A 14779-nucleotide genomic window follows, 5' to 3' on the forward strand; every position below is an offset into this window, starting at 1 on the left:
GAGTGAAGAGCTCAGAGAGCAGCCTCAGACCAAAGGGGTGGGCTCCACGGCCTCTGCATCACACTTTACCCAGAGCCAAGGTTGGAAGAGATGGCTTCGTTTTAGTCTTTTTTTTTAATTTAGTTTTTCAAAACAGGGTTTCACTGTGTAGCCCTGGCTGTCCTGGAACTCGCTTTGTAAACTAGTCTGAGTTTATTTTTATTCATAACACTGGAAATTCACAGGAGAAACAAATCCATTCTAGGGAAGCCAGGGACCCCTCAGAACGTAGGTCCTTCAGGGCGTTCTTGGAGAAAGACAGACTGCTCTAACTGATGACACTGATTCTGCTGCTGCGTGTTCTCATGGCCTGGGAGTCTGGGCACAGCCCCTGAGTGCTACTCTATGCCAGTCTGAGACTGTTCCCCACAACCAGGAAGACCGAGTTCTGCACACCACCAGCCTGGGTCTGTTCAAGTGGTGAACACCCTGCTTCTGGAAGTGTGACTCTCAGGCAGCTTCTGCCACTGTCCCAACAAATTCAGCTGACTGCTGAGCACAGCTCTAGCCTCAACCAGCATGTTATTATCACTGTTCTTTTTTATTGAGATAGGGATTTATGTAGCCCAGGCTGGCCTCAAACTTGATATGTAGCCAAGGATGACCTCAAACTCCTGATTCTCTTACCATTATCCCCCAAGTGTTTCTTCAATGATTTTAGCAGTAAAGTGTGTATGGGGTGCCTGTGTGTGTGTGTGTGTGTGTGTGTGTGTGTGTGTGTGTAAGAGAGAGAGAGAGAGTCACATGACACAGTGAACCTAATAAGATGTACCAATTTTAAAGACTGTTTCCTATCCTGGACAGATGACTCAGTGGTTAAGAGCACCGACTGCTCTTCTAGAGGTCCTGAGTTCGAATTCCAGCAACCACATAGTGGCTCACAACCATCTGTTATGGGATCTGATGCCCTCTTCTGGTGTGTCTGAAGATAAAATAAATCTTTTTAAAAAAGTCTCTATAGATTCACCAAGAACCTTTCACGGTGACCAAAGGACATCTTTGACCTCAGGCTCCAGGTTAACAAGTGGCTAACAAGCAAACAAGTGTCTGCTGGGCTGGTTAGCAGGGTCATGGTCGGAGAGTGATTTCCGGCAATGGTATTGAATGGGGGTCTCCTGGGTGTTGGGGTTCACAGTGGGCTCATATGACTTGTGCTCTAGAATCAGAAACCGCGAGAGACAAGTTTGCAAATCTAGGAGTGGCTGAATGGGGTAGGCAGAGGACCTTCGAGTACCCAGCCTACACTCTGGTCGTGTGTGTGTGTGTGTGTGTGTGTGTGTGTGTGTGTGTGTGTGTTCTATGTGTATATGTGTGTGGAAGTCAGAGAACAGCCTGTGGGTTTCAGTTCTCTCCTTCCACCTTGTTGGTCCTAGGGATCCAGCTCAGGCCTTCAGGTTGGAGCAAACACCTTTACCTGCTGAGCCATCTTGCTATTTCTTTGGTATGGTCTCTTAAGGATACAAGATACAGCCTTTTTAAGACCTGCCAAGCACTCTGAACAACAGGGAGAACTCCTCCACTTTCACAGATTAGCGCCTTCTGTTCTGAGATGGACTTTTACAGAGCCCCACCTACTTCCCCTAGGATGCTCACAGGCATCAAGTAGAAAAGTCACTGGCAGCCATCTTGGATGTACTATCGGGTGGAAAGTCTGGCTGATGGTACATAGCAGGGGAGGCACTGACTTGTCTTGCCGGACAGCAGCAGAAACCTAATTATAAAATCATCTCAGACCCAACCTTGGTGCTGTGCTTGCTGGTTGGTCACTGGCAAAGACAGCCACAGGGCTGGATGCCGAAGTCACAGACTTAGCTGTCTTCAGAAGTTCGAAAAGTACTCTACCCATTTTCTCAAGTCCCTTTCACAGCCCACAGCCCCCATCCCCACAGCCCCCACCCCCACATCCACAGCTCTCACCCCGACAGCCCCCGCCCCCACAGCCCCCGCCCCCACAGCCCCCGCCCCCACAGCCCCCGCCCCCACAGCCCCTCCTCCTCAGCCCCCGCCCACACAGCCCCCGCCCACACAGCCTTTCTCCTTTGGCTTAGGAAGCAAAGCAGACACCAGCATACTTCCAGTTGTACATGTCGTCAGTGTCCTTCCATGAGTCAGCTGTGGAGTGACTGGAATTTTCTGCACAGGATATGTCTATAACCTTCTGCCTATAACCTTCCCTCCTCCCGTTGATCCCCTAGGAGCTCAAACTTCTTTCTGTGCGCTTCCTTACACGCACACTAGGTGTGACAGAGTGGAGGCTATGCCATATTTATTTGCTGATGATGCTTCTTTGGGAAAAGGGTGAGCTCTAGATTTTCATTGTTCTTTCGAAGCCGCCCTGGCCCACCACAGGAAGTCCGTTAAAACCAGGCTGAATGCGGGGACAACTCCCTGCTCGCAAAGCTCTATGCAGAACTAGAGATATGGAGGCAACTTTCCAGGTCAAGGCCCCTCCCTCCCAGACCAGATTTCTCCGCCCTACCTTCACAGCAGCCTTGCTTCAGCAGGATCCAACGGAAAACCCCTTCCTGAGGCAGGGGTGTCTCAAAGAAACCTCAATTCCCCCATCCCCCATTTGTTTTGTTTCTTCAAGTCAGGCTCTCTCTGTGTAACTCTCTGTAGACCAGTCTGGCCTTGATCTCAGAGATCCGCCTGCCTCTGCTTCCTGAGTTCGGGAAGTAAAGTCGTGCACCACCACGCCCAGCCCCCTAATTGTTTTTAATGGTTACAAGAATTTGAGTCCTCTAAGGAAAAATAGGAGCCAGTTAAATCGTCTGTCCCTTTGAAGGAAACTACTGTCACTGGCAACAGAACAGGTCAACAAGTGAAGCAGGCACCAGGCTCATGGCACAGTAAGGGTCCCACTTATTACAGGCAACCATGCAAGACCGGCTTGCAAGGTGGAGACTGAGGGGCAGGGCAGGGCGCGGAATGAGCTGCAGGCTACAGTGTGCTGATGTGGGCCCCTGGCCTCTGCAGAAACAATGAAGCAAAGGACCAAGGCCAGAAAATACAAGTCCTCCAAGGTTATTTCTCTCTCCTCTCACTTGGCTTACCTCAGGGAGATCTCTCCGATGGAGGGGCCCCCTTCTTCAGGCTTCCAGAGCCACAAAGTTTGGAGCCCAGTGCACTGACTCCATCGTTAGGAAGCCCAGCGCTTGAGTCTATAGACCCTAGACCACCACGGGGGCTTCAGCGAGCAGCGGTCGAACAGGAGGCTGTCTCCAGTGGGCAGGGGCTCCGTGATAGCTGCAGACCACCGAGAGACCCAGAAAAACAAAGCCTCTTCCCATTGAAACAGGGAACTGCGAGGTTAGTGTTCCTTTAAGAAACCTTTACGGTTGTGTTCCTGAACCCTGAAGACCACACTGTAGTTTTGGCACCATAAACTGTCATCTTGTCTTCCTGGCCCAGGACCAGCTCAGAGGAGGCCAGGGGAAAACAATCGCTTCTCTTTGCTGTGACTTGTTTTTCACGCCATCCCCAGGTCTTTGGCCTGGTGCTCTCAGCACTGCTCCGCCTCCACGAAGCCCTCCTTCTCATGGCCCGAGGGCTCCACCTCTGTGTAGGTGGAGTGGTTGGGGTGGTTGTGGAACTTCATGGCTGGCCAGTGGTGAGGTCGCCGCTGCAGGAACACAGAGGCAATGTCAGTGAATACTGCCTCTTTGGACGCCATCGCTGAGAGATCGTGAAAAAACCTCCTCTCAAAAGGGTGCTGGAGGAATGGGGGCTCACTGTGGAAAGACAGCTGGTGGCGGGGGCCACTTTCTGTGCAAGATTCCCTAGTGAAAACCCTCAGCCACTAGAAGCCCTAGCCCTGGCTGGCCCAGAACTCTCTCTATAGCCCAGGATGGCCTTGAACTTGTAGAACCCCACTCCCCCTAACCCCCGATGGCTCATGCCTCCCAAGTGTTGAGATTCTAGGCGTGCACCACTGTGTGTGGCATTTATAGAAGCAGGTTTGGAAGGGGCACACCGTGTGGCTTGTAGAACTGAGCTAGAAGCTTCAATAGCAGACCAGAGACAGGCTGTATGCAGGAAGTGATGAAGCAGGCCACAGGTACCTACTCTGGAAGTGACAAGATAGCAAGGTTCCACATCAGAATAGACAGGGGGCTTATTAAAATGCAGATGCCTTGGCCTACTTTGAATCCGCCCATCAAAGTCCTTGTGGCTTGGGCACCAGTAGTCCTAGGTGATATCCAGGTAGGCTAAGAATTCAGAACAACTGGAAAGACCCTGTTTCATTTTTAAAAACCGAGGGAACCACCTTGGCCTCTGGGGGATGAGGTCAGTGGGCTTACAACCCAGAAAGAGACAGATGTCCCAGTGGAACCTTCTCAAATGATTCTTCTTTGGGGGTGGGAGTGTGTGTTCTGAGACAATGTTTCTCTGTATAGCCCTGGCTGTCCTGGAACTCACTCTGCAGACTAGGCTGGCCTCGAACTCACAGAGATCTGCCTGTCTCTGCCTCCCAGTCTTGGGATTAAAGGCATGCACTGTACCCGCTCCCACCTCCCCCAGCCAAATGATCCTTCCCAATTCTCAATAAGGGAAGTTCACTGTGATGTGCTATATAAGGGCTGATCACCCACTGGCGATCTACTAGAGCGCAGGGCCAGTGTCTCCATCTTTATGTCCTCGGAAACCATGGAAACGCCTTCAGCAGTGGGATGAGAGCCAGATGTTACTGAGCTCCCTGGCTCACAGACAAGGGCTGAGCTTCACTTCCCAAGCTGTACTTCTACTGTTCACACTAAGTTCTGGAACATTCACAACTGCCACATCCTCAGGTCAAGCTCCCGGAGAGCATAGCCCTCGTTAACATCTGGGTTGTCAACTGTCACCTAAAAAGCCCACAGAAGCAGTGAAACACAGTGGCTCTGGATGAGACCAACACCTAGAATTTGGGGACAAGAAACCTCAAGTCGTTATAGAAAAGCCACCTGCCACCATTTTTGATCAGCTTCCTCTGGGGGCTTTCCTAACCTCCAGAAAGCAGATAGACCACTTCCCAGGGAGGGGATGCCTAGGTGCCCAGTCCTGGGGATGTGTGGGGATGGGCCATGGTAGCGGTCACTGAAGATATGATGGAGGAGAGGGATGGGATGGGGCGAGGCGGGTTCTGAGTGCCAAGGGAACCATTGCTGTGGAAACTCGTCTGAGGCAGATGCAGGCAAATCTCACACTGACCTCAATGAAGAAGAGTGCGGCATTGGAGTTAGGGTGGCCGCTGATGTAAATCCCAGCCAGGATGATGGCTGCTACCAGGAGCACAGCTAGCACGATGCCCACGATGGTGCCCAGGTGCACGGGCGGACCCTTGGTCTTTGGGGACGAGTTGTCTGGAAGGCCTGTGGAGATAGTGGGTCAGAGGAAGGCTTCAGGAAGCAAAACGAGCTGGGCCTCAGGGGACTTGGGTTCTGACAAGAGGAATGCCCACCTTTCCAGACCCACAGAAAGGTGTGGCAGGAATTGGGAATGATTGGAACAACATTAATGTTCTGCCACCTTTAGGGCACTTTCTAGAATCATCTGGAAGTTGCTCTTCAGAAGTCATAGGAAGCTTCCTCAAACGTGCTCGTAAGTGCTTTAAGGAACTCCCAAAGGGCATGTGATAGTTTACAGTAGGGGACCTGGGGGCTCACGGGATGAATGATGACCTGAGTTCCGTAGGACAAGGACAATAGCTATCTAGCCGGGGTTAGCATGCAGTAGAGAAAACGACAGAGCTACGCCAAGCCCTGAGAGCCGCTCCCAGCGCCATGGGAGTCCTGAACTAGTATTCATTGCTGTGGTAGCAAATGACCGCATTCATCCTTGCTTCTGTCTGTGGCCAGACTGAGATGCGCTGGAGGGCAGGAGCACCTCCAGCCCTGCAAATAACAGGGCCCACTGTGAAATAGAGGGCCCCATTCCGACCGAACTCACGGGGGAAGCCAGACCTTCCGGAGGCACCCACAGTCCATTCTTAGAGAACATTCCCAGCTTCCAAAATACATCCCAAGGACAAGAGGCTCATCCAGACCCACCCTTTCTTCTATGACTGGGGTAATGGAAACACAGAGATGGTACGCCATTCACCTAAGGACACACAGTGAGTGTCAGCCGCTAAGAAGCAGGGTTCCTTAACATTATCTGAGTGGGTATTTGCTGCCTCCCTTACTTAATATGGAGGAATGGGCCAAAAAGATGGATGTGGGGGTTGGGGATTTAGCTCAGTGGTAGAGCGCTTGCCTAGCAAGTGCAAAGCCCTGTGGGTTCGGTCCCCAGCTCCGGAAAAAAAAAAAAAAAGATGGATGTGGATGTCAGCCATAGAAACACGCAGTTCTTCTCACAGAGGTCTTGGGTGAGGAAGGAGGCAACTGAGTGAGGATTTCGATGGACGGGGAAAGCATCAGGACTCCCGCCACCCCCACCTGTCTCTGCTGGGCACCGTGTGCACAGAAAAAAAAACCCAGGATAGAAAAGTATCCAGGCCATGCCTGTGTATGCTGGGGCCTCCAACCAGCATGAAGTAGGGTAGTTGAAAGGACTTATACCCCAGGCTAGCCTCTGCTGATTTGCTGATTGGCCACCAGCCCCTAGCTTGGGATACTGTGATCTGACCTTCGGGGTTGTGACAGATGTGCACGGAGCACAGGCTGGAAGAGCCTAGCCCGGCTCCTCCCCCACCACACAGTCTCTCCAGCAGAACAATGGCATCATCTCCACTGTGAGATACGCCAGACTGAATCCTTAAAGAGGAGCCTCTCCTGCTGCACTCCCAAGGACTACCTCCAGCCTTGATCTGGAAAGGGATTCCCTCGTCCATCCTTACATCGAAGACGTGGCTTTTGACAGGGGAGGAGGGCCCTTCCTATGACCAGGGAACATCCTCCCTGAGCCTGGTGGTAGCCCACCTTCTGGTACCCCATGAGCAGGCAGCGGACATCTGCATGCTCCCTGCCTGGGAAGGAGACCAGATATTGCAGAAACTGCTTTTCCACACAGCTTCGAGGTCCACAGAGAGGCAAGGCCGGAGCCACAAGTCCCCCTGCTGGTGGCCTTGGCTCAGCTCCTTCCTCAAGTTCCTTCTAGAGCAGCAGACACAGGAGGCTCATGGCTGAGATGAGAGGTGTCTAGGGTAGACATGCTCCATCCACTGAGGGGTCTGTGGTCTCAGACTCCAGACACCCCCTGTTCAGCTAGAGGCCTGGGACCCTGGCCCCTCTTTCCTCCCCCTCACTTGCTATGACTCCTCAGGATGAGCCCACCGCTATCTATGGAAAGAGGCAAGGGGTTTTGTACTCACCGTCTCCTTCTGCATAGGGATTCAACTTGGTGTCATCTTCAAAGAGAACAGAACAGAAGGAGCAAAGTTAGTGGACTCGTTCAGACCTCTAGCACCCTGGTTCTGTATGGGACTCTGAGGAAGTTCATTTTTAACTCTCCATCCAGAAAGGGAGGTGTCCTGTCCAAAACTACACAGCAGTGTACCGGGGAAGACTGGGATGTGCCATTCAATCGACAAACATTATATGAGTGTTTATTACGGGCTGGCACTGGGGGGTAGAGTTAGTGAGATCGTAGATGCCCCCGCCTACATCAGCTAAGCTGTGGGGAATAGCACTCACAGTGCCAGGCGGCAGCTCAGTCACTGAGCACAGGCCAAGCCTGGGGCATGTGGGAAGCTTCGGGTTTAGCTTACACTTACACACTCACGCGCACACACACTTTCACACACATGCACACTCACTCTCTCACACATGCACACATTCTCTCTCACACACGCATACACACACACTCACACATACACACACTCATGCACACTCACTCTCTGACACACACACTCACACACTCACACACACATACACTCACTCTCTCACACACACATACACACACACTCACACACACTCTCACAGACACACACACTCATGCACACTCACTCTCTCACACACATGCACACTCTCTCTCTCACATACACACACACACACACACTCACACTCCCTCTCTCTCACACACAACCTATAAATAAATAAACTTTACATCATGATGATGTCTCTCAGGCCTCACCCAGGTCTTGGGAACCAACGAACATTTCCCAGAGGGAGGATGTGATCCTAAGCTAGTGAGCCGGGAGGCCCGGAGTCAAAGAATTTTCCAGCTGTGTCTACTACGGGGTAGAGAGATGAAAGGGGCAGGCAGCTGGCTGGGGTGCCTTATGGGAAAATCTTGCCCAGCCTTCTAAGGAGAAGCCAGGAGCTGTGGAAGGCTCACTTGCAGACTCCAGGGCCTGCAGCAATTTTCATACCCTCTCTACACCTCAACGCATACATCAGCAGCTTCTCAGTCTGTTCTGTAGCCAAGCCTCTCTCCCTGGGGTTTCGTCACAGGGGGCAAAGGGAGCCAGCATCGAAGGCCGCAAAGCAGTGCAAGTTGTTGCTCCAATCACTTCAACTGCAAACAGTCTTAACCAGGCCTCCAACATCCAAACTCTTTTTTTTTAATATTTTATTTATTTATTATATATTATGATTACACTGTCGCTATCTTCAGACACACCAGAAGAGGGCATCAGACTCATTTCAGATGGTTGTGAGCCACCATGTGGTTGCTGGGATTTGAACTCAGGACCTTGGGAAGAGCAGTCGGTGCTCTTAACCACTGAGCCATCTCTCCAGCCCACATCCAAACTCTTTGAGACTCTTAGTGGGTCCCACGTTCTAGGTCCTAGTAGGTTCCTCTTTTCCTCCCGTTATATGACTCACTGTGGAGAAGCTGTTGGAAAGGAAGCAGCTGGAGAAGCTGCTCAAGGTTCTCTAGACCCCCTTGGCCAGTGTATTGTCACTTCTGCCTTCTGCCCTCCCTCCCCTAGCCCCACCCCACCCCCACTTCCTCCTGCCAAGTCTCACCACAGAAAACTCTGCAAGACTGACTTTCAAGTCCCATCCTTCATCGAAAACTTTGGTATCTGATGCATCATGGAATTTTTAGATTAATTTTGATCTTTACAAACACTGCATTAAACTCAAACATTACTTTTGGGGCTTTTGGAGTTTCCTTCAAATCCTCACCCAAGTCGAATGTCCTGCTCACTACTCTGGTCCTGCCACCTCCCAGGGGACCGTCTGTTGTTCTCCATCCCTCCCTGTCCTTGGCACCTGCTCTCTGAGGCACTGGGATCCTCATGCTTCCACATCTACCTGACATATTTGTTTGCTCTCTCAGAGTCTTGAAGTGTCAAAATGTAGATAATGGAAGAAAAGCAGAATATGAAAATTTAGAGGCTGAAGAGAACTACAGTGTATTAACATATAAATAAAATAAATAAATCTTTTTTTTTAAAGAAAATTTAGAAAATTTACATTGGGGACTGGAGAGATGGCTCAGCAGGTAAGAGTGTTTGCTGTTCTAGGCCAGTGATGTCCCCCACCTTTGATCTCAGCACTAAGGAGACAGAGGCAGGCAGATATGAGTTTGGAGCCAGTCTAGTCTACAGAGTGAGTTTCAGGACAACTAGGGCTACACAGAGAAACCCTGCCTAGTGGGTGTTGGGGAGAGTGCTGGCTATCCTTCCAGAGTTCAATTCCCAGTACCCCCAGGGCAGCTCACAATACTCTGTAATTCCAATTCCAGAGGATCAGACAACCTCTTCTGATCTCTGTGGGCACTGCATGTATGTAGCACCTACACATACTTCATGCTGGGAAGACACACACATAAAACAAAACAACCAAACAAACAAAAACTAATCTTTTTTTTTTTTAAAGTTGTTCTCTATGGGCAAGAGAAATAAGCTAGAGGTGGGGGAACATGAAACCAAAATTTGTCAAATATCCCTGCTTTTATAGACTTTACTTTGAAATCCTAACAATTACCCTTCAATTACTAAATGATTGTAAAATGTAAATATAAAAAGCCAATCTCAGGCTGGAGAGATGGCTAAGTGGTTTTGAGCACCAACTACTCTTCCAGAGGTCCTGAGTTCAAATCCCAGCAACCACATGGTGGCTCACAACCATCTGTAATGGGATCTGATGCCCTCTTCTGGTGTGCATGAAGACAGTGACAGTGTACTTACATACATAAACAACTTTTAGAAGCCAATCTCTTGGGTCAGAATTAAAGGAGCTTGCTCCACAGCATAATACCTGAGTTTGATTCCTGAGCCGATGTGGAGGTGGAAGGAGAGAGTCAACTCCACCAGTTGTCCTCTGACCTCCACACATGCACTGTGCCGTGCGCTCCTGCATACATCACGCACACACACACTAATTATAATTTTTAAATGTTTATAAGGCTAGAGAGATGGCTCGGTGATTAAGAGCACTGGCTGTTTTTGCAGAGAAGCTGAGTGTGAGTCCCAGCACTCATGTTCCACAGGTCACAACTTCCTGGAACTCCATCCCAGGGGCATCTGATATCTCTGGCTTCCTGTGCTAGAATCTTTCCATTGATTAGAGAGCTGCCTCATGTTTTACAGAGCCCTGGCAAGATGGCCGCTGGAACAGGCAATCAGGAGGTCAGTTGTCTGCCAGGATAGGTGTGGGCTGGGCTATAAATGAAAGGTCTTATAGGGATTCAGAGACGATGGCTGGGCACAGAGAGTTTGTTAGACGAGTTCTTAATGCCACAGACAACAATATGGTGTGTGTGCTGAAGAGACAATGAATCAGGGCAAACATGGCAGGTGTTAGCGTTCCTTTTAGACTGCACCCCACTGTTACCTGGCAACAGCCAGGTAAGCCTGGCTTACTATACAGGGGGCTACTTGCCCCCTTCTCTCTCTCTTACTCTTTGCCCTTTCTCTCCCTGACCCCTTTCTCCCTCTCTCCCCTTTCCTTTTCCCTCTCTCCATATGTTCCTGGCTGACCTCTCTCTCTCTTTCTCTGCTCCCCTCCCCTGTCCCCTCCCTCTCTCTCCTTTCTTTTCCCTTCCATGTGTCCCTGGCCCGCCTCTCCTCTCCTCTCTCTCCTCTCCTCCCCCATCCCCTCCCCTTCCCAACTCCCCTACCCATGCCCTAAATACACTCTATTTTATTTATATATATATATATATATATATATATATATATATATATATATATATATATGCCATACCACAGGGGGAAGGGCCGCTTCAGCATGGCCCCACCAAAGAAGCCCTCTTACCTCGCCATACCTGGCTCTACAAAATATATCCTGGCTCTCTCTTTTTAATAAGACACATCAGGAGTTCAATCTTTCCTTGTACCTTCCCTGAGGATGGGAATGATTTCATAGCACAAGCTCAGTCAGGTTCCCTGCTTCCCAGGAAAGAGTCAGGGAAGGGGCAGGGCCAGGATGTGTGACCACCCATAGCCGCTTTGATGGAAACTTGCTTCAGGTGAGAAACCCTGTCACTCAGAGTCTGTTAACTTGCTCCCAGACAATGTCTCAGCAGAGTGCTTATCTGTGTCTGTGAGAGAGGAATGGCTACTGAGGGTGTTGTGGGCTGAGCAGCACCTGAATTCTTACAGAAGTTCTTGGGGCTGGAGAGATGGCTCAGTGGTGAAGAGCATTTGCGATGACCTCCATTTGATGCTTAGAACCCACATGGTGGCTCACAGACATCTGCAACTTTGGTTTTCCCAAGGAATCCAATGCCCTCTTCTGACCTCCACAGTAACCAGGCATCAAGCACACACATGGTACACAGATGCATGCAGGCTTAACGTTCGCACACATAAAACCAAAAAAACAAAAAACTGAAAAAAATTACAGTCTTCAAGTAATTGGATAGCCTAAATTCCCAGTGAAGTTAATTTGCCCAATGACAATTAAGACTATTTTGATCAGCCTCTCTTGCTTGCTTTAATGTTTCCCTGTCTTTTTATCTCTCTCTTTTTTTTTTTTTTTGGTTCTTTTTTTCGGAGCTGGGGACCGAACCCAGGGCCTTGCGCTTCCTAGGCAAGCGCTCTACCACTGAGCTAAATCCCCAGCCCCTTTTTATCTCTTGAGATAAAATTTTGCTATACTATATAGCCCAGGCGAGCTTTGAACTAGGGATGCTCCAGCCTCAGCCTCAAGTGCTGCTGGCATTATTACAGACAGGCGTGCCCATGCCCACGTCCTTGGCCATTCACCTCTCTGAGTTGTAGTGTCTTCTCTACAAAACAGAAATGCAGCAACACCAACATCCAGGATTGTGAGATAGGATGGGACGCTAACTGTACATCCTCCTGGATGGCCAGGTCCCCCATGATGTCAGGTGTCTTCATTGATGGCTCACTCTCCTCCTGTCAGGTCTGAGGTCGGCTGTCTCTCTAGTCCTCTAGGTGATGTTTAGAACGGCGGGGGCACTCAGGTAGCCCTTAGTGACCTCCTTTGACCTTTCAGAAGCCCCCTAATCTCATGTAAGACTGAGTGTGCTAGCCTTTTCTTTTCCCTTTCCCTCCTTTCTGGGGAAACTTTAAATAACTCACACGTCTTTCAGCCTTCCTAAAGAAAGGGATCCGATTGAAGACTGAATCCTAAAGAGTTGAGGACCAGAAAAGACTCAGAGTCCTTAGGACTGGAGGCTGCATGGGCTGCCAGAGACACTCACATGGTGCTCCAGGAACCCTCAACATTAGCAACTCCAAGATCCCCAGGCTTTGACGTAGCAGAGGAGCCCTGTAGATGATCAGGCCTCAGTGGGCAGCGGATGGGCATGAATCAGAAGAAGGGCAGTTTACACTCCTTTTGTCCTAACACTAGGGAGGCAGTGTCAGGAGGATCTCTGAATTTGAGGCCAGCCTGGTCTATAGCCGGGGCTATGTAGAGAGATCCTGTCTCAACTCTCACCCCCTCAGAAAAAAAAAATCCCATCTCTTGAGAGACTGAGGCAGGAGGATCAGAAATTCAAGGTCATCCTTGGCTACACAAGGAGTTCCAGGCTAGCCTGAGCTACATGAGACCTTGTCTCAAAAGAGCTAAAACGGGGTTGGGGATTTAGCTCAGTGATAGAGCGCTTGCCTAGCAAGCGCAATGCCTTGAGTTCGGTCCCCAGCTCCGAAAAAAAAGAAAAAAGAAAAAGAAAAGAAAAAAAGAGCTCACATCTGTGACTCCAGAACTTGAAGGCCTGAGACAGAAAGATTGCTTACTAGTTCAAGACCAGGTTAGGAGAGTGAGACCGGAGTGAGACCCTGTGTGGTGTTTGAATGAGAACGTCCCTCCCCTAACAGGCTCATATGTTTGAATATTTGTCTCCAGTTGGTGGAACTCTTTGGAAAGGATTGGGAGGTGTGGCCTTGTTGGAGGAGGTGTGACATTGTGGGGAGCCTTTGAGATTTCAGAAACCCAGTGTGTTCTCTCTGCCTCCTGTTTGTGGTTTGAGATGTGAGCTCTCAGCCGTTCCTGCCACCGTGGCTTTGCTCTACCACCGTGGACTCTAGCTCTCTGACACTGCAATCCCAAGTAAACACTTAAAGGTGGCTTGGTCATAGTGTTTTATCACAGTAATAGAAAAGTAACTAGTATGTACCTTGTCTCAGTAAAACAAAAGGGGTGGGGCTGGAGAGATTTCTCAGTGGTTAAGAGCACTGACTGCTCTTCCTAGAGGTCCTGAGGTCAATTCCCAGCAAACACATGGTGGCTCACAACCATCTGTAATGGGATCTGATGCCCTCTTCTGCTGTGTCTAAAGACAGCTACACTGTACTTATATATAATAAATCTTTAAAAAAAAAAAAAGGGGGTGGACATACCCTGTGGTGGGAGAGCTTAGAATTGTGCAAGGCCCTGGTTCAATCTCAGTACCAGAAGAAAAATAAAAATAAAAAAAGGAAGGTTATAAAATCACGCAGTCTTCCCTCTCTGCTGACTGCATGGACACAGCTCATGCCTCCTACAGCGTAAGTGGCCTCACAGCTCTGCCAAGTTAATATTGAGAGGAACTGGGGTGCTCAGACAGACATCCATTTCCCCTTCTCTGAGAGGACCTCCGTCTCATAGTCCCACGGTCAGTCTTCCCAGAGGCAGAGCCTCTCCTTCGGTGTCAGCTCCAGAAACATAGCTCAGCTTTCTTGACTGCGGCGCCTTGCCAGGGCACTTCCTGTCCTGTGACATCGTCCCAGTCAGGAATGGTCAGGCTCTTCCACGGACTTCTCTATGCCCCAGAACTCACGTCTTACCTTCTGTGGTGAGGCTGTCGATGAAGAGGGAGGAAGAGGTGGTGGAGCCGCCATCAGAGGGGCTAAAGGAGCTGTCAGGGGAGGCTGAGTAGTGGCCCTCATCTTGGAAGTGCTCGCATGTCTTGCCTTCTGCCTGCAAGAGACCCCAGTGCTGCTTCCGGACAGCTCTGAATGCACTCAAACCTCGCACTTACACCCAAGTACTTGGGATATGGAGGGAGGGGTGTCCAGACCAGCCTGGTCGACATAGTGAGACCATATCTCAGAAAATAACTAAGATGGGGTCTCCCACTTCACCTTGAAAACGTCTTATTGTACAGGGTAATTTCTCTGTCAGCTACTTCAAATCCTTCATTAAGGAGGGGGTTGAGATGTCGATCTTAAATAAAGAGATAAAATCCTAATAGTCACTAGCTGGGGGCTCTCCTTTAGTCCCAGCACCCGAAAGCAGAAGCAAACAGGTTTCTGTGAGTTCGGGGCCAGCTTGGGTTCTAGGACACCCAGTTCTACACACAGAGACCTTATCTAAAAAACAAGAAACAAACAAAAAACCCCAGTAACAATAATAACAGCTACACATTTTAACAGTCACTAATAGCCAATCAGATATGACTGGCTGGACAGATTTTT

At 49.8% G+C, this 14779-nt stretch overlaps 1 protein-coding gene across 1 annotated transcript in view; it reads right to left on the reverse strand.

The window, feature by feature from the left end:
- Nucleotides 1-2297: 2297 nt before the first annotated feature.
- Nucleotides 2298-14779, reverse strand: part of Plxdc1 (plexin domain containing 1) — a 59312-nt gene continuing 46830 nt past the window's right edge. The window contains 4 exon segments of the mRNA NM_001107046.1: nt 2298-3661; nt 5230-5390; nt 7331-7366; nt 14150-14282. Of these exon segments, the coding sequence (NP_001100516.1) occupies nt 3542-3661; nt 5230-5390; nt 7331-7366; nt 14150-14282 (450 nt within the window). The 3' untranslated portion in view covers nt 2298-3541.

This window comes from Rattus norvegicus, chromosome 10 (genome assembly GCF_021556685.1).
Source record: "Rattus norvegicus strain SHRSP/BbbUtx chromosome 10, alternate assembly SHRSP_T2T, whole genome shotgun sequence".
Classification (NCBI taxonomy): domain Eukaryota; kingdom Metazoa; phylum Chordata; class Mammalia; order Rodentia; family Muridae; genus Rattus; species Rattus norvegicus.